Here is an 18,594-nt window from a genome sequence, read left to right as displayed (position 1 = left end):
AGGATCTTTCCCTGAAAATTAGCAAGCAAGCAGCTTTGTGTCTCTTTGGATTTCACCAGTGTGTGAACATAGAAGTTTTACTCTAGCAGGCAGAAACATAAGAACCAAACCAGCAACTCTGATGTTAAAAGATGGATTTCGTGAAGCAGGTTCTCCTGTGTGTGAAACTGTATACAAAAGCCTTTTTGTGAAGGTACAAAGATACTTGCTGCATGTGAAGGCCAGAGGCTAATCTCCATGTTGTTTCTAGGGTGTGATCATTCTGTTATCCTGACAGTGTCTTATTGGCCTGGAACTCTCTAAGTAGGCTAGGTGGGCTGTCTAGCGAGCCCCAGGGCCTCCTCCTCCTCAGTACTGTGATTATAGGTATATGACACTATGCATACCTGTGTTTTGATTTTGTTTTTTTTTTTAATGGGTACTGAGAATGAAGCTCGTACAGTTCCTTTCAGGTCCTTATTGTTGCAAAGTAAGCACATAATGGGCTGAGTTATCTCCTAGCCACAGTTCTAAAGCGACCAAAGCCCTTGTCATCAATTCCAAAGGGATTGTGCAACAAGGAACAAACTCCTTGATGACAAAAACTACTTCTCACTTCTATGTTCAAAATGCATAAAAATAAGCTAAAAAACAGCAATTCAAATATCATGAATTTATCTTATCTTTAAAAAAGTTTTAGTCATTTGTTAAGGAAATCAGAATTCAGCTCATTTGTTTTGACACTTTAGTATCAATTTTATGTATATAGTTGAATGTATGACACATATGAATAACTGTGTATACAACCTTGCACGTGACGACACAAAGACACTTGTGTGCATATGAAGGGCTGAGGAAAACTTCTGGGTTGTACAGTTCAATTTAAAATGTATAGTTCAATGAAAAAAATCCCAACAATAAAAAGCTTCAGTCTTTTACCTCTTTGAAAATAAGCTAAGTTAAATTAATTTTATTTGAGAAAAATGAAATTTTGATATCCATAAAAATATATACTTTTTCAGAGGTACAGCTTATACTAAGAGACACTGTAGGCTTTGGAAATAAAACTTGTGTTCTGTTACTGGCAAATCTTTGAAGTATCATTTTACTAGTTTATAAAATAAAGATTTCATTACTTATTTCACAGGACTGTTAGCAATATTAAATATTTTCTATCAATACTGAGCAGAATGCCTAACATTTAGAGTCTTCCCCTAAACCTGAGGATAGGTCTCAGTAAGAAAGCATATGAATGAGTCCTAAATCCATCCATCCAATGGGGGTGAGGTGTCTATTTAAAAAAACAAAAAAATCAAAAAAACTCTACAGGCCTAGAAAATAACTAGACTTTTAACTTAGCAGAAAGGTGATAAGAAAACAAATATCTGTCCTATAAATAATAACAGTCGTTCAAGTATGGTGATGCTTATCTGCAATCTAATACCTGGGAGGTAGAGGTGGGAAGATCAGGTGTTCAAAGCCAGCCTCAGCTACCCAGTACAAGACTGACTGGGCTACCTGAGACCTGTACCATAAAAGAAAGAATGAAAGAAAGAGAGAGAGAGAGAGAGAGAGAGAGAGAGAGAGAGAGAGAGAGAGAGAGAAAGAAAGAAAGAAAGAGAGAGAGAGAAAGGAGAAGGAAGGAAGGAAAGAAAGAGAAAGAGAAAGAAAAAGCAGTCCCCCACCCCATACAAAGTTAGAAAAGATTCAAATTGATAGGAAAATGGGTTCTGGATCTGTGTTATCTATATTATTGAGGCTTCCATATGATCTAATGACAGATGACAGGACAACCATCTTTCATGAATAGTGGTCTTTTGATTCACTTTTAAATTACTACAAATGATTAGTAAAAAAAGATCAAAATATTTGGAGAATGTGATGAATTTCTTAAAGCCTCACACATACACAGGTTTGGCTCCACACAAGACTGAAAACCATTTTCTAGAATAACATGTTCTTTCTCTAAGGAAAATGAAGACAATCATTAGCATATCACACAGTACAGTAATAAAAAATGGTTATCTCCCATAAGTTAGAGGCAGAATATATTTTTTAGATTAAAAATGTAAAATCAAAATTGTCACATTCAAAACATTGTTGTTGTTTAATATTTATGTATAGGTGTTTTGCCTGCACAAATGTCTGAGTACCATGTGGATTGCTGATGCCTATAGAGGCCAGAAGAGGGTGCTGGAGCCTCTGGGATGGAAGTTATGGACTGGCCTGCTGTGAGCTGCAAAGCAGATGTTGGGAATGGAACCTGGGTCCTCTGGAAGTGCTCTAAACTGCTGAGCTAACCCTTCAGTCTCACATTCTACTCTTCGTTGTGTCACAGTGTGGAGGATGAGGTCCACTCCTCCATCAGGAAGCAGCTGGAGGAGAGATTACTAACCTTCTCACTCCTGTTCTTACACAAAGGAAGATGGAATGGGCCAAAGCTTGTTTCTTAACAACGCTTTCTGCTAATTAGAAACCAAAAATACCTAAAATAACAAGAAACTCTTTGTTCAGGTTCAATCTGGTGGGATCTAATTTCAAATGGAAATTAAGGAACATAATTATGTAGCCAACTTGTTGGCAAGAGTTATTTTTTAGCATGTAACTATATAGACATAAAACCTGTTATATTGACTCTTTAAAAAAACTAAGCAGGGTCTTGAGGCTATAGCCCTGTATTTGATGCTCAGTTCAGCAACATAAGTAGTGGTGCGATATACCTGTAATCTCAGCACTTGGGAGGTAAGGCAAGGAAGGTCAGAGTTCAAGGTCATTCCCAGTTACATATTGAGTTCCAGGATAGCCTATGATGCATGACAATCAACCCATGTCAAACAAAAAATTTCCCCTGAAATCCACATATTTACTCTACAACATAAAATATTTTCTATGTAATTATATAACAATGCTATTATACAAATGATATAGTAGGATAAACCAATCCTGAGTTTATTCAATTAACCTACCACTTGATTTGCTAATTTAGACATTTGAGATGTGATCTATAAGGTTTTTTTCTTTTTCTAATTCTCTTTCTTTGGTTAGGGTCTCACTGTGCAACCCAAGCTAGTGTTCTATCTAGGGCAATTCTCTTGCCTCAGCTTCCAAGTGCTAGAGTGTAGTGCTAGAGTATAGCTGTTAGCTACTATGGCTGATTTGATTTGCTGTTTTGATGACTGTTGTTAAATTATGCTCACAACAAAGTAGCTGTAAAGAATGAGAGGTCACATTAAATTCTTCCAGTGATCTTTTCATTAAATTAACATTACTATTATTTATACTGTTGAGTCCTCTTAGTTTTGGTTGAACTAAAAACAATCATTCCCCTCTCCCCTAACTTATGCAATATTGTGATTTTTAAACATCAAGTTTTTAGTCTTAGGCAAGGAATGGAGATTACATATTGCAATGGAATTTTTAATTAGGTCAAACCTAATCCTTCACATTAAGAGGTAGCATACAATCTAATTAACTGTGGGCTCTGCTGTGAGGCTATTTGGATTTGAAGCCTACCACCACTACTCAAGTCTATATAATCTCTCCCAGGGCCTTAGTTTCTTGTGGGTAGGTGGTATACCTCAATGAGACAGTAAGCATTCAGTGTTTAGATTGGAGCAAGCAAGGGCCTTATAAAATTATTTATTTCATAATTCATTTATTTATTTTTACCTTATGTTGCATTGGTGTTTTACTTTCATGTATATTTGTGTGAGGGAGTCAGATTTCCCTGAGCTGTAGTTACAGACAGTTGTGAGCCACTTCTGGAAATTGAACCTGGGTCCTCTGGAAGAGCAGTCAATACTCTTAAGCACTAAGCCATCTCTCCAGCCCCAAGAATTAATTATTTTTACTATAGTGACTATAGTAGGTCAGCATTGTGTAGGCTTTAACAAACTTGTCCAAGTTAAGTGCAAGAAAGACCAGATCTAGGCTCATTCTGCCTTCACAGCTCTATCTGTTCGGCCCTACTGTTTCAGGAAGCCTACATTTCATTGAAGCTTAAATCCTGCTTTCAATGTCTCATTCTTGGCCAAAGTCTTATAAAAACAATTCCTATAACACTAAGTAGAATTACTTCAATGATAGGAAGCCACAACCCTGAAGAACCAGATATTTGCACTCAAAGAGCCATAGTTTCTCCACTGGCATATTCTGTAGTAGATTCTGAGGAAATTTTCACTAAAATCAAATGGCACTGACAGAATACAGTATAAGACAATTGGCCCTCAGAAGTCCCTACAGATCTAGTGGTGATTGATAGGTATTTGGAAAGACTGATGAGGAAGTGGTTGGGGATGGGAATGGAGGAAACTGGACTGAGTAAGCAATTAGAAAAGGTATATTCTATTAGAATGAGTAGGATCCTGGAAGACCTTGTTGAACCAGATACCACAGGAAAATCAAGAATTTCTGGAAACAACTGTGAGAGTTATTGCGTGTTCACTGAACTCAAAGCAAAGTTTAACCTAATAAGCAGAACAGAGATATTTCAACCAGCTTTGAAAACTCCAAAGTTGTACTGATAGACATAAGTGAATGTTGGCCCTGGCTGGGAATATCAAGGGAATGAGGCTAAGGTACCGTTAGTTACCTTTCAACTATGCAAATGATAACATAAAACTGGTCTTACAGCTTGCCACAAGGAAAATTTAGCTAATTGTAGGTTTATACTAAATCTCCTAATGCCATTGGAACAGAAAACTGGGGTATCTCCAACATAATAAATCTATCTTTCCAGACTTACTTACCCGCCACTCTTTCATCTGTTTCCCTGTTACCATCATCTGAATATCTTGCAAAGTCTAATGAGTCAAGAGTACTAATGCTCCCAGCTCGATCTATAAAAAAGAGAAAAGTAACAGAACAGTTTTTTACTTAGTTGCAAAATAGGAGATTATAATTTAAATACCCATAAATATTTTCATTTAACAAAATTATGACTCTTAGTTCTAGAAGTTCTATTAAACATCAACAAAAAAGATAAAAATGTTCAAACCAGTTCAACTACTTTAGGTAATTATATTTCCCAAATATATGTCCCACTTATGAACCAAGAATACATAGAACATATTATAAGTAGTACAACCAGCTAGACCACTCCAACCAGACCAGCCACCTCCCCAAAACAGTTATTTGAACTCCCACCTCAAAGACTTTGTAGATTAAGTCTGGGCTACATAATTGTTGACTGAAAACATAAAACACTGGAAAAACCAGACCAAATCCAGCCTTAACAATCTATCATATACACTGTTTATCATATAGACCAAAGTGACTTGGTACACAAAAACAGCAAAGAATCATCCAGTCAAGAGAAATTACAAGATCAATTACAAGAAATATGTGACAATCAGGACACAAAAGATTTTAAAACAGCTATTAAAATTATGTTCAGTGAATGAAAGTGTGTGGTTTTAATGAGGTGTCCACCATTAAGTCTCAAGCATTTGAAGACTTGGTCCTCAGTTATTGGCATTTGGGAAGGCTTAGGGAGTGTCAGATTGCTGGAGCTGGTGTGTCATTGGACATAGGCTTTGAAGCTTCAAAGGCCATGCATCATTTGCGGGACTTTCTCTCTGCTTCCTGTTTGCTGTGCAAGATGTGAGGTCTCAGCTATTCTGCAACCATGTCTGCCTGCCTGCTGCCACTTTGGTATCCCCAATGGTGATGGACACTGATCTATTTGAAACCTTAAGCCCAGAATAAATCCTTCTTTCTACAAGTTGTCTTGGCTATGATGTTTTAATACAACAACAACAACAACAACAACAACAACAACAACAACAACAACAGGGTAGGAAATCCTAGCAGAAAAAAACAGAATTTAGAAAATTCCAATGGAAATTCTAGAAAATATCAGTAAACCTGAAAAGCAAATGCTTCATACGAAAAGTTCAATGCAGAGTATAACAACAAAATAAACACAGCAGAGGAATGAGTTTAAAATTACAGGGGTGGTGAGATGCACTCAATGTATAAAAGCACTTGCTATCAAGTCTAATGACATGTGGCCAGTCCTTGGGCTCCAGATAGTGAAGAAGGAACCAATTCTTTAAGTGACTTCTGGGCACATGTACATAGATATATATACAAATAAGGATTTTAAAAAGAGGTTAAGGAAAGCATTCAACATGAAGAATAAAGAAAAAGAGTAAAACAAAAAGTAACAGAATTGTTTCCATGGAACAAAAAGAATATGTTTAAGGTATATAGAAGTGGAAGCAACAACAGATAAAACAAGAGGCTGGGCAGGTACATATTTAAAACAGAGGACACCAATGAGGATAGAGCACAGAAATGTAGGAATATCATAATCGAATTGCTAAAAACCAAAAGAGTAGAAAATATTAAAAGGTAGCAAAGGAAAATGGCCTACTCACATACACAGTGTAGGAGCATATGTCCCTACAGATGCATTCATTTGTCAAAATTCATCAGACTTAGGTTGGTATCTATGCTATATAAAGAACTTAAAAAACACACACACACAAACTCTTGAGCATCAAGAAAACTTAATTAAAAATGGGGTATGGAACTAAGCAGAGAGTTCCTATATAGCATTGGTATCTATGCTATATAAAGAACTTAAAAAACAAACACACAAACAAACTCTTGAGCATCAAGAAAACTTAATTAAAAATGGGGTATGGAACTAAGCAGAGAGTTCCTATATAGCATAGATACCAACCTAAGTCTGATGCCCTGACAACTAATACTAAAGGGCATCTGAGAAACCATATGAAAACCTACTACTGTATACATATATGTATATACAAACATATATGAAAGAAACCTACATCTATATATGTATGAAATAAATCTAAATGGAATCACCAAATAATAGGGGTAACATGCCTCAATTAGACACCTTAGGTCACCAAGTAAAACCTCCAGTGCCAGCAATAAGTTACATCTTGTTGAATTATTGGCCAAAATAGTGCCCTAGAAACATCCAACCATCAGACTATTGCCAAGGCTATTGGTTACTCTTCACAATCTGATGGTAAGGGCAGACTGCCAAAGATAACACCTAACACATGCCATTGAACATAGAGAAGTTAAGCTGGTATCTAACTAGAAGCTTTATTCCCAGCTACAAGCATTGTAATTTATAATAGTGAAATACCTGCAAGATATACTGTGTAATAGTGGCACAAATGGTTTAAGAGCAAGCAACCATTATCTGATTGGATTTAAGACCCACTAAGAGATGGAACCCATGCCTGAGAATGCTAAAGTAGCCAAAGTGAGAGACTAGATAGGTCATGGGCCTGGGGGAAAAGTTACTATATTATTCTGTTAAAAGAACACAGCAATGAATAAAATGACTCCCTAATAACATTCAGCTACACTTACCTATAGATCAGTGTCTTGTTCAGCTATCACCAGAGAAGCTTCTTGCAGCAGACTGGTACTAATACAAATTAATACAGAGACTCACAACCTGAAAACGTGCCTAAATGAGATACCTTCATCAAACCCCTCCTTTTCAAGGCTCAGGGATCTATGTAGAAGAGGACATGCTAAGACTGTAAGAGCCAAAGGTGATGGCCCTTCCAGACACAACAGGACTGATGAACTCACAAAGAGTAGGACAGCATGTCCAAGTGCTGCCCAGGTTCAAGTCTGATAAGATCCAAGCACTACGAAAGGGTACGAACACAAGGTCTCACCCCTAAGAAGCAATCTAAAACTGATATCCACTGGCAAAAGAAAAATTAGTTTTCTCTAATGGAGTCTCAGTGGGTGTATTATCTATACTTTAGGATAGGTCCCCACACCTGGGAGTAGTTGAACAACAAAAAACAAATTCAAAATGATATATTTTGTTTTACTTATTTTTAAATTGTATATTTTGGTTTCAGTCCATCTGTGTTTTTGTTCTGAAAAAAATTTTTGAGAGGATGCGAACGAGCATGCTTAGTGAGAATCTGTATATATTTATTACATTTTTTGTAAATAAAATAAATTTAAAAATTTTAAAAACATCTAATTTTTTTTTTTTTTACTTTTTTTTTAAAACAGTTTTTTGGGTGTATGTGAAAAGTGCTGATATCAAACCCAGGACTTCACAAATGCTTGCTAGATGATTGCTTCAGCACAAAGGTATAAACCTAGTGCCTATTTTTAAAATATTTCAAGTCAATGATTTTATTTTATATTTTATAATAAGGAAAATATTCCTGTGATGTCTTTAAAAGTAATGATTATAATCTCATAAAAGACAAATACTAGGGCTAAAGAGATGGCTCCAAGGTTAAGAGCATTGTTTTGTTTCTGCAGAGGACCTAGGTTTGATTTCCAGATGTGCCACTGTCTATAACTCCACCTCTGGGTGATCTAATGCCTCTGAGCTCTGTGGGGCACCAGACACACATGTAATGTCCAGACCTACATGCAGACTAAACAGCCATATATATAAAAGAAATTAAAATATTTCAACTCATTATAATTAATTCCATCTTGTCATAAATACATATTTATGGAAGAAATTAATACTAATTTTGACTGGATAAAACTGCAACAGATTTTGTAAGTAAATGTACTTTGAATTTGTAGACTAATAATAGGCTATATTGTAGGTCCAAGGTAAGTATGGTTCTTTGGATTTTGCTACTACTTTTTTTTCTTTTGGCTTTTTGAGGCAGAGATTTTCTGTGTAGCCCTGGCTACTCAAGAACTCACTATTGTAGACCAGGCTGGCCTCAAACTTAGAGATCCCACCTGCTTTATCTCCCCACTGCTAGAATTAGCCACCACTGCCCAGCTTAGCCACAGATTTTAAACGTAACCTTTAAGAACTTTCTGTAGGAATTCTTTGTGACTAACATGGCTGTAGGATAGTGTACCACAGAAACATGGTCAGGGCCATTAATCAGACACAATTCTTTTCCAGAACAAATAAATGTCTTTTATTTCTCAAATGTTCTAATACAAGAGGGATGTGTTGGAAAAGTTAACCTTTTTCTTAAAAAGAATACAACCAGATGGACATATGGCATACAGTTGCTGTTCTAGCTACTTGGGAGGCCAAAAAAGCAATCATTTGAACCCAGTTCTTCAAAACTTGAATACTTACTATGTACCAGGTCAACAAGAATGTAGATATCGAATACACCAAAACCCAAACCAATCCAACAGCAATAAAAGCAAATGTGTAGACACAAAATCCTCGCAAGGTATCCAGTGTGATGGTGCTTGCTGTAATCATAACATTGTAGGTGCAGCATGAGTATTGTGGCTTTGAGCTCAAGGGCTATCTAATCTGGACTAATAGGGAGACTATTTTAAAAGAAGTGACAAAACCTTGTCAATGCAAGTACGACTGTGCGTAAATGTGTCCATACTGTGCTTTTAAAATATGCACAAAACGGTAGTAATTGACTTTGTGGAGCAGAATGCTAATTTTTCAATTATATATGCCTCGCTATATGTAATTTATATATCAATATAGTATTTGATCATTTTGTTTGTATTTTTGCTATTTTCTTCCTATATTATATTTAATCTCTATTGTACTTTATAATTTCAAAACCATAAAAATAGCAAACATATAATTAAAAGGTATATGTGTGGGATTTAAGAAACTGGCCTTAAAAACACATGAAACTTAAGAAGAAGGAAGACCAAAATGTGGATACTTCATTCCTTCTTAGAATGGGGAGCAAAATACCCATGGAAGGAGTTACAGAGACAAAGTTCGGAGCTGAGACAGAAGAAAGGACCATCCAGAGACTGCCCCACCCGGGGATCCATCCCATATACAACCACCAGACCCAGACACTATTGCATACACCAGCAAAATTTTGCTGACAGGACCCTGATAGAGCTGTCTCTTGTGAGGCTATGCCAGTACCTGGCAAATACAGAAGTGGATGCTCAGTCATCTATTGGATAGAATACAGGGCCCCTAAAGAAGAAGCTAGAAAAAGTAACAGAGGAGCTAAAGGGGTCAGCAATCCTATAGGAGGATCAACTATATGAACTAACCAGTACCCTACAGAACTGTCTCTAGTTGCATATGTAGCAGAGGATGGCCTAGTTGGCCATCAATGAGAGGAGAGGCCATTGGTCTTGCAAAAATCATATGCCCCAGTACAGGGGAATGCCAGGGCCAGGAAGTGGGAGTGGGTGGGTTGGGGAGGAGGGTATAGGGGACTTTCGGGATAACATTTGAAACGTAAATGAAGAAAATATCTAATAAAAAATGAAAAAAACAAACAAACAAAAAGAAACTGGCATTAAGTCCTAGTTCTTTTGGTAAAATATTCCTTTATTTAGTGTTGTCTTAAAACCTTGTCATGATTCATAACTATATATGAATTCAATATAATTCAATGAAAACATGTAATATATAAATTCAATAGGTTAAAAATTTTACCTTAAAAGTAATCAATTATATCAAAACTCAAGGTCATACATATTAGGTATTTAAGGATGAATCTTAGCAATTCATGTCTGAGAAAGTGAACTTATAAAGTGCTTCTAAAATATGAACACTATAATATCCAAATTTTTCTAGTTTTGCAGTAATGCAATTGTGCATTTAGTGCATCTAGTTTTCATTAATATCCAAATTTTTCTAGTTTTGCAGTAATGCAATTGTGCTCCCAGTACTAATAGATATTTTCTTATCAATGGGCACTGTGTTTATGAACACCAGAGTAAAACCAAATAGTTTGCCTCCTCTTCTTGCTAATCAAGGTTAGTATTTGAAATGGCTACAAATATTAGGAACTTTGGAAGCTCTTGACATTTGACCTAGTGTTTAAAAAAGCTAATGTTTGCACATACCAAGACCTAGACATTGCTCATGAACTAAAAAGGTGATGTGTCTTCTACTGCCAACTGCTTTATCTCCAATGCTGGGTCTCATTTTTCACTAGCCACTATTTTCAAAATATTTGAAGGCTAGATGGTCCAAGTTTGCCATTTTACAGATGAGAAATGAAGGCTTTATATTTATTAAATCAACTTACTAACCTTTGTGGAAGAGTTAAACATAAAAATTTTTTATTTAACTTATTTAACTTTAAATAAGTCAACAAGCAATGAGAATAAAGCCACATATGTAGATAACAAATCAATCACTTTGTGATAAACCTGTGCACAAGCAAAGAGTAGAATTTCTATCTTTTAATTTGCAGTCTGTGTCACAAGATTCTACAAGCTAAACTTCAAGGTCAAAATATTTAAACTTAGAAGCTTATAGGCTAAAACAATCCACAAACCATTTATATAAATTAAAATTTTGATAGCAATAAGTGATTTTTACCTTATGCCAGGCTGTTAGGCAATAAGAATGATTATAATCTATAAATTATTTATTAGCATTCTTTCTGACCAGTTATTATGTGGCAGATACTTTATAGACAACTTAGTTAACTTTTATAACAACTCCATGCAGAAGAGTTACTACCATCAGCATTTTATAGCAAAGAAACTGACCTGCAACTCAAGAGTGAGATTTCACATGTAGGGACTTCCTTTCAGAAGAAAATGAATATGTGACTATGTCAGGAAAAGTTATCAAGAACCAGTTCAGGAATCAGGAATATAGTAGCACTGAGCAAATGTGACTAAGGTTAATTACTTAGAAAAACATGTCTGTGAGGCAGAAAGAAGCCTACAGGAAAGACTTTACTGTATATATATATATATATATATATATATATATATATATATATATATATATATATATATTTAAAAGTCATATAGTAAAAACTGGAGGCAAATTCTAAAAAAGGGCACTTTTTTTTTCCCGGAATGCAAACTTTTGGTAATCATAAAGTGGGTTGGAAAGAATTGTTTTGGGAAGGAGGAAGTAGCTTTGAATAGTTAACCAGTCAGTCAGACACTTCAGCTTTATAATTATGGCTATTCAGGAGGCTGGGCCAAGAATTCAAAGTATGCCTCTCTTCCACAGAAAGAGTTCAATGGCTACCTGGTAACCCAGAAAGATCCTGTCCTAAGGGGGGAGAGGGAATGAAGAAGGAAGAAAAAAAAAAAAAAAAAACAGGAAAGAAGAAAGGAAGCAAGGAAAGGAAGTCTGGAGAATGTCTAGCTTTGTGGCAGAAGCTTGTAGCATGTGTGGGGTCCTAGGCTAACTATTGAACTCTGAGGGTAGAGGAGAGGGAGAAGAGTTAAACATAAACGTCATTAACAATTGTTCTTTGCTTTAAATAAGCTACTAGGATTAAGTCATATATGTAGACACCAACATGATCAGTAACTTTATAATAAACAAGCTAAAAGTAGAATTATTATCTTCTAATCTGTAGCCAAACTGATTTAAGGTGAAATTTAAAAAAAAAAAAAATCAAGAAAGAAACACATATAGGGCAGAAACTGATACCTAGACTCTAAAAGAACTCTACAAATTGAACACCAAACAAATTATCAAATCTGCAAATGAACCAGACAGATAGTTCTCAAAAAATAAAATAAAAAAAAGAAAAATAAAGCAAGTGACCAGTAAATATTTGAAGAAATGATTAGCATTTTAACATCTTTAGTCTTCAAGGAAATGAAAAATAAAACTGTTTTGAGATTCCATTTGTCTTAGTGAAAATGGCTATTGGCAGGGCTTAGAGAGATGGTTCAATAGTTAAGGGTCTCTGTTGTTCCTGTAGAGGACATAGGCTTAGTTCCCAACATTCACAGAGTGGCTCACAACCATCTGTAACTCAAATTGCAGGTGTCTGACACCCTCTTCTAACCTCTACAGCTACCAAGCATACACACAGTGTATAACATATATTGCAGGCAGAACACACTCATACATACTAAATATAAAAGGAAAAATATTAAAAATGGTTATTACCAAGTAAAAACAGCAAATATTGGTGAAGATGTGGGGAAAGAGGAAGCCTTATATACTATTGATGGAAATGTATGCTCATACAGTCATTATGGAAGTCATTGTAGAAGCTCCTAAAAAAATCCAATAGAGCTATCATATGACCCAGCTGTGCCACTTGTGGGTATATAAACCTGAAATATTGTCAACACACCATGGAGATCCTTGCCCAGTCAGTTATTTCTATATTACTCATAACAACACACACACACGCACACACGACAAATTTTTGTAGAAAGAAAAATGAAATCATGGTATCTGCAAGGAAAATGGATGAACTGTAGTTCACTATGTTAAATGAAATAATTCCGATTCAAAAGACAAATACCATACTTTCTCTCATCCACGGTCTTTAGATTTAAATTTATATATGTACATATGGACTATATGTATGTAAAAAATAAAAATAAAATTAAAAAGGGGACCATGGTAGGCAGAAGAAATTATAAAGGGCTGTGAGGGAGAGGGAGTAATGGAATACATGTGACATAAAAGCAGAAGGGAGGACAATTTAGAGGGAGGGAAGGGGCCAAACCAACAAGAGAGTAGCAGGGAGAATTGGTGGGTAGCAGTGAGTAAAAGGGAATGAATACAAATAAAGTATAGCAGCATAGATGTGTGAAATTCCATTATAAAACCCATTACTCTGTATGCTAAAAAAGTAGGGACAGTGAGTTACCTCAAGTGGGTAAAAGTGTGACAACCTGAGTTCCATCCCTAGAACTCATGCAGAAATAGAAAGAGAAAATTAAAATCTGCATAGTTGTCCTTTGGCCTCTGCTTGTGAGTACATACAAATATACATTAAATAAATAAAAAATTTTAAAATTAATTTTACTAGTTATCTTGCATTGAGACTTTCACACCATCTGCCTTCCTCCATCTATTTTTGAAAGTTCCACATATGCCTTTTTATTTGTGACACATTCCTTTAACAACTATGTTTATATACCTTGCCTCTCTACTACATGCTAATTCATTTCATACTACTTATTTGTCTGTTTGTTTTTCAAGACAAGGTTTCTCTGTGTAGTCCTGGCTGTCCTGGACCTTGCTCTGTAGACTAGGCTGGCTCCAAACTCAGAGATCTGCCTGCTTCTGCCTGCTGAGATTATATTTGTGCACCACAACACTGGTTTCATTTCATTCTTTTTGATCTTATCTATTTCTGCTAATATTTTATACCTTATACATAGGATTACTTCACATTTATATCCCAATACAAGGAAATTTATAAATCTGTATCAGTAATAATAGTAAGGTAGGGGAAAAATAAAGTAAAAGGAAAGATAAGATGACAAGATCAAGGCATAGGATAAGGGTAAAACTGGTGGTTCAGATGCAAGCTTCAAGTATGAGCTAAGGTAGCACACAAATACAGAACCAAGAGATGGCAGAAATTACATTAAAAAATCTGATGACATTACTTTGAGCAATCTCATACCTCCACAACAGGACTAGCAGGTTTTAAAAACAAACTGACTTGTAATTTTTCAAATGGGTAAGACAATTTGGAAGGCTACACCCATGCTTACAACGTTTATTCTCCCTTAGGCTGAACCATGCATGCTGTCACCAGAAATATCACATGCAACCATGTAGCTAAGTTTCTTGATCAACAAACTAATTTGGCCTTCTTAGACGATTTGATTGAGAATAGTTGATAAATGTGCATGGATCTGGTTAATATAGAAACTCACAAATGATCAGGGAATGTCAGTGGAGTGCAAATGAGAAAACTATACCATACACCCCTAACCCCACCAATGCCTTTCAATAGGCTGTTGCAAAAGAGGGGCTCCGAAAGATCCTAAGAGCTAGAGGTTAGTGAGGACCAGGGCAAAACAGTGTCTTTTGGACATGACTGGAATGTGGTACCCATGAACTCACAGCAGCTAACCAGCACAAGATCAAGCCAATCAACAATGAGCAGGGAGGGACTCACAGGTCCACACAATTACCTGAGGAGCCAGGGAGACGGTGGCTTCTCAGAGTCAGTTCTTTAAGGGCATGGCCTATGGTAGAGTAACCATGCTCCAGTGAAATGGGCTCACATCTTTGAGTATATGGGTACCATATAGGACTTGGTGGGTTATTTAAAAAAGAAGAGAGGGAGACATGAAGATGATGAATGAGGAGTTAGGGAAAGAAACAGAAGATGGATATGATCAAAATATAATATTAAGTTCTGGAAGATTTTAAAAAATTCTGTTAAAAAACATTCTTGGTTCTCTGTGGAGGCTTAGCTGATGATCCTGGATTGCTTAAAATCACATGCACTGTGACTGTCTTAACTTTGAGTTTAATGCTGCAATGTGGCTACCTGGATGAAATAGGAGTGATGCTCCTTTCAGATCATTCATATTCTCTCACCTTAATATAGTGCAATGTTTTCTCAATTCATCCATTATCTTCTTTATCACCTCACTTGCCTTTTGTGTTAATTGGCCATTTTGAATGAAGACCTACTCTGACTTATTAGTTACTTCACTTGATCATATACTGAAAAAAACTTAACTTTTGCTCAGTTGTGTCCTGAAGCAGACATAATATATAGCTGTGGTAAAAAAAAAAAAAAAAAAAAAAAAAAAAAAAAAAAAAATCAATGTTACGATAGAGATCTAGGTTCAAATATTAGATCTGCCACTTAAATGATAAAATATGAAGGTCTTCATTTCCCAGTTAGTAGTCATGCTGTCAACACTCCCCCTCATTTCTGAAAAATGAGAGAGCGGCAAGAACTCCAAGCTAATAACTAAAATGAATCAAATACAAAAAACAAACAAAAAAACCCAAAAAACTAAAGGCTATGATGTAGGTTAAAACTAAGTCTGGGCTAGGCGGTGGTGACACACGCCTTTAATCCCAGCACCTGGGAGGCAGAGGCAGGCAGATTTCTGAGTTCGAGGCCAGCCTGGTCTACAAAAGTGAGTTCCAGGACAGCCAGGGCTATACAGGGAAACCCTTTCTCGACCCCCCCCCCCAAAAAAAAACAAACAAACAAACTAAGTCTGGGATGTACATAAAGTAATATATAAAAAATAAGTGAAAATTTGAGTACCAGTGAGATAGTTTGTCAGGTGACAATGTTAGGTAATTTAGAAAGTTATAAAAGAAGGAAATGTGCTTAGGATTACTCTGATAGAGAATTCACCCTTCCCAGTTTTATGACATCAAACTTTAGCAACTTCAAGCCTCTGGTATCATGCAAAAGTACAGACATTTAGAAATCAATCAGGCTTATTTATTAGTAAATTCCAGTTGGGTTCACAGAACCAAAGTATTAGCATTAGTATGGAAAAATTTGATGCCTCTTAAAGATGACAGTGAGAATTCTCATTAAAGCTTATATATAAATAATGACTAGGCCAGTGATTACTCTGCTAAAAATGACTGTAGCAAGAAAAGAAAGAAAAAAATAAGTGAGAGTCACTTATTCAGAGAAAAACAAGCCTTCCCAGTGCTATGTTGAAAAAGAAAGCTGGTAAAAGATCCTTGATCTGTTTGTTCCACAGCTTTTCTGTATACTGAATGCTATTGAAATTGGGGTAGTGAAACTGATTTCATACAGAAAACATTCTATGAAGCAGACACATCCCATTTCCTTCTTTTTATTAGCATATATTAATGATACAAAATAATGGAAAAGCAAAGACAAAAGATCTTCAGTGGATTCAACTTCAGTAGATAGTACCGACATTTCCTGTTTGTTCTTTTTCTTGAGTCAAAGAATTACTAAGAAACATTTATTTCCTCGTAGTGTGATTCAACAGCCTGGGGAAAAAAGGAAAACTGCCTAGAGAAAAATGCCCAGGCAATAAGGAAGCTTTCTAGAGTGCCATAATAGTCAATAAACTGGAAACCCTGATGTTATAGGTCCCAACACCAACCGGGAGCCAGGAGCTGTGCAACACCTGCCAAAGATCGGAAACCAATACAAAGAAGAGCTACAACAGGATCTTTCTTGCAGTACACAGGATACCTCTCATCTCACTCAACATACTTTCCCTTCTCAAGACGACCCTAGACTCATTACCCGCCCACAATCCCCTTCAGCTGCACTCCAACTCTAATCCCCCATCTGCAGGTGTGACAGGCGACGCCTACTTACTGAGCTGTCCTCCGCCCGACGTCGTACTCGGTTCCCGACCTCCAGCGCCTCCGACGATGGAGGCGCCAGGGATCCCGGGCGCCCCCATCCCTGGGGGGGTCCCACTCTGCCTCTCGAAGTTGCCAGGATTGGAGAAGTAATCGCGCAGCCGTGGTAGCTCGCGGCCGCTCTCCAACAGCTCGGTGTGCAGCTCCAGGGCGGTCAGCAAGTATTGATCGCGCAACAGCTGAGCGGCGATGGCATCGATTGACAATCGGGCAGGGGTCTCCCCGCTGCCCCCCGGAGCCGCCGGGGCGGCGGACGTCTCCACAGCGAGCCCCGGCCGCGCGCTGCTTCCCAGGGCCATGGGGTCCTGTGGCGACAGCGAGCCTGCAGAACCAGGATCTAGGCCGACCCCGGCACCCAGCCGAAGTCCTGCCCGCCGGTCCTCGGTTGCCGCTACCTCCTCGTCGTCCTCATCCGAATCGCTGAGGAAAGGATTTACTCCGCTACCACTGCCACCACCTCCGGGCGCCATCGCCGCCATCTTATTCTGTCAGGAATGTGGGTGCTTCCCTGCTTGGCCCGACAGGCCCTCAGCCTGAATCCCCGTTAGGTCCGGAGAGCCGCCGACCACCTAGACAGCCCAGGCCGACCGCGCCTCTCCTCACCTAGAGCCTAGGCCGGACTGGGAGGCAGGAGCCCGGGATGTAGCAGCACCTCCCGTCTCAGCCGCCGCTGCACCAGTAGCCGACTCTGCAGGCGTCTTCCTGGTCTCTAGTCTCGCGAGAACTGGCTTGGTCCCATCTTCGCCCCGCCTCATCCCCGCCTCAGCTCCACCCACCTCTGGCCTTGGAGTGGCAAGATCGAAGGAACCGCTCCAGGCTCAAACATAAGACCCCGCCCACAAGCTCTCGAGGATTGGCTGGAGTTACAGGACCTGGCCAGAGAGTTATCGCGAGAGCAGCGAAGGCCTGGGGCAGGTTGGGGGCGTTCCCTGGAGCAGTAGAGGTGGAGGTCGCTGAGGGGTACGATTTGGCTGTGATTTTTGAGGGTTGAGGGGAACCCTCCCGACATCATTCACGGCCCTGGGTCCTGCCTTCGTTCTGAGGAGGTCCCGTTCCCAAGACAGGGCCTGAGCCGGATAGTTCTCAGGTAAAGTCCCGGGACCCTTGCACTTAAGGTGTTCCCACGCCCGCTTCTCCCTTCACGCTTCAGTTTTTTGTCGCTGTTTGCTTTCACCGCAAGTGCTCTGAGCAGCGGTCAGAATCTGGCTTCTTTGCTCTTCCCTAGTTTCCCAGCCATGTGCTCTCTCCCCTGGAGATATGGCGAAGGCATGGCCTCCTTGTGATTAAGGAGGGCGCCTTCCTGCCCCCTCCGTCCGGGAATAGGACCTAGAAAGCTGAAGGGTGCAGATAGAACCTGGACGGAAGTTGAGTTTCGAGATGCCTTTACACTCATCTATGCACAGCCTGGTCTTGGACGACAAACTAAGTAATATGTAAACCCATGGAAATTAACTTACACTTTACATCAAAGGAACTTTTCAAACTATCAGCGCTCTCTCTCCAGTACAACTAAGTTGTCTGGGCCGCTTCAGTGGCCTGGTCATGTCCACTGCTCTAGGACACATTCGTTGGAACAAGTATCACCTATCTTTTGTCCA

General features: G+C 38.2%; 2 protein-coding genes across 13 annotated transcripts in view; one reads left to right on the top strand and one right to left on the bottom strand.

The window, feature by feature from the left end:
* Relch (RAB11 binding and LisH domain, coiled-coil and HEAT repeat containing) overlaps positions 1 to 17,702 on the bottom strand; it is an 89,403-nt gene extending 71,701 nt beyond the window's left edge. For all 10 annotated transcript variants that reach the window (XR_015047570.1, XM_029483563.2, XM_029483566.1 and 7 more), the window contains exons 1-2: positions 16,950 to 17,702; positions 4,728 to 4,817 (exon numbers count right to left, since the gene is read on the bottom strand). Coding sequence is in view for 9 of the 10 variants with exons in the window: in XM_029483563.2 (XP_029339423.1) it covers positions 4,728 to 4,817; positions 16,950 to 17,475 (616 nt within the window). In the remaining variant the exon portion in view is untranslated. The remainder of the gene's footprint in view (positions 1 to 4,727; positions 4,818 to 16,949) is intronic.
* Positions 17,703 to 17,907: 205 nt separating this feature from the next.
* Pign (phosphatidylinositol glycan anchor biosynthesis class N) overlaps positions 17,908 to 18,594 on the top strand; it is a 142,162-nt gene continuing 141,475 nt past the window's right edge. For all 3 annotated transcript variants that reach the window (XM_021156326.2, XM_085839975.1, XM_021156318.2), the window contains exon 1: positions 17,908 to 18,083. The gene's annotated coding sequence lies outside the window, so the exon portion shown is untranslated. The remainder of the gene's footprint in view (positions 18,084 to 18,594) is intronic.

The sequence above is a fragment of the Mus caroli genome, unplaced genomic scaffold, assembly GCF_978045245.1.
Source record: "Mus caroli unplaced genomic scaffold, Mus_caroli_1 scaffold_1, whole genome shotgun sequence".
Taxonomy (NCBI): domain Eukaryota; kingdom Metazoa; phylum Chordata; class Mammalia; order Rodentia; family Muridae; genus Mus; species Mus caroli.
The sequence above is the reverse complement of the archived record's forward strand: the minus strand, read 5'-3'. Positions and strand labels throughout refer to the sequence as shown.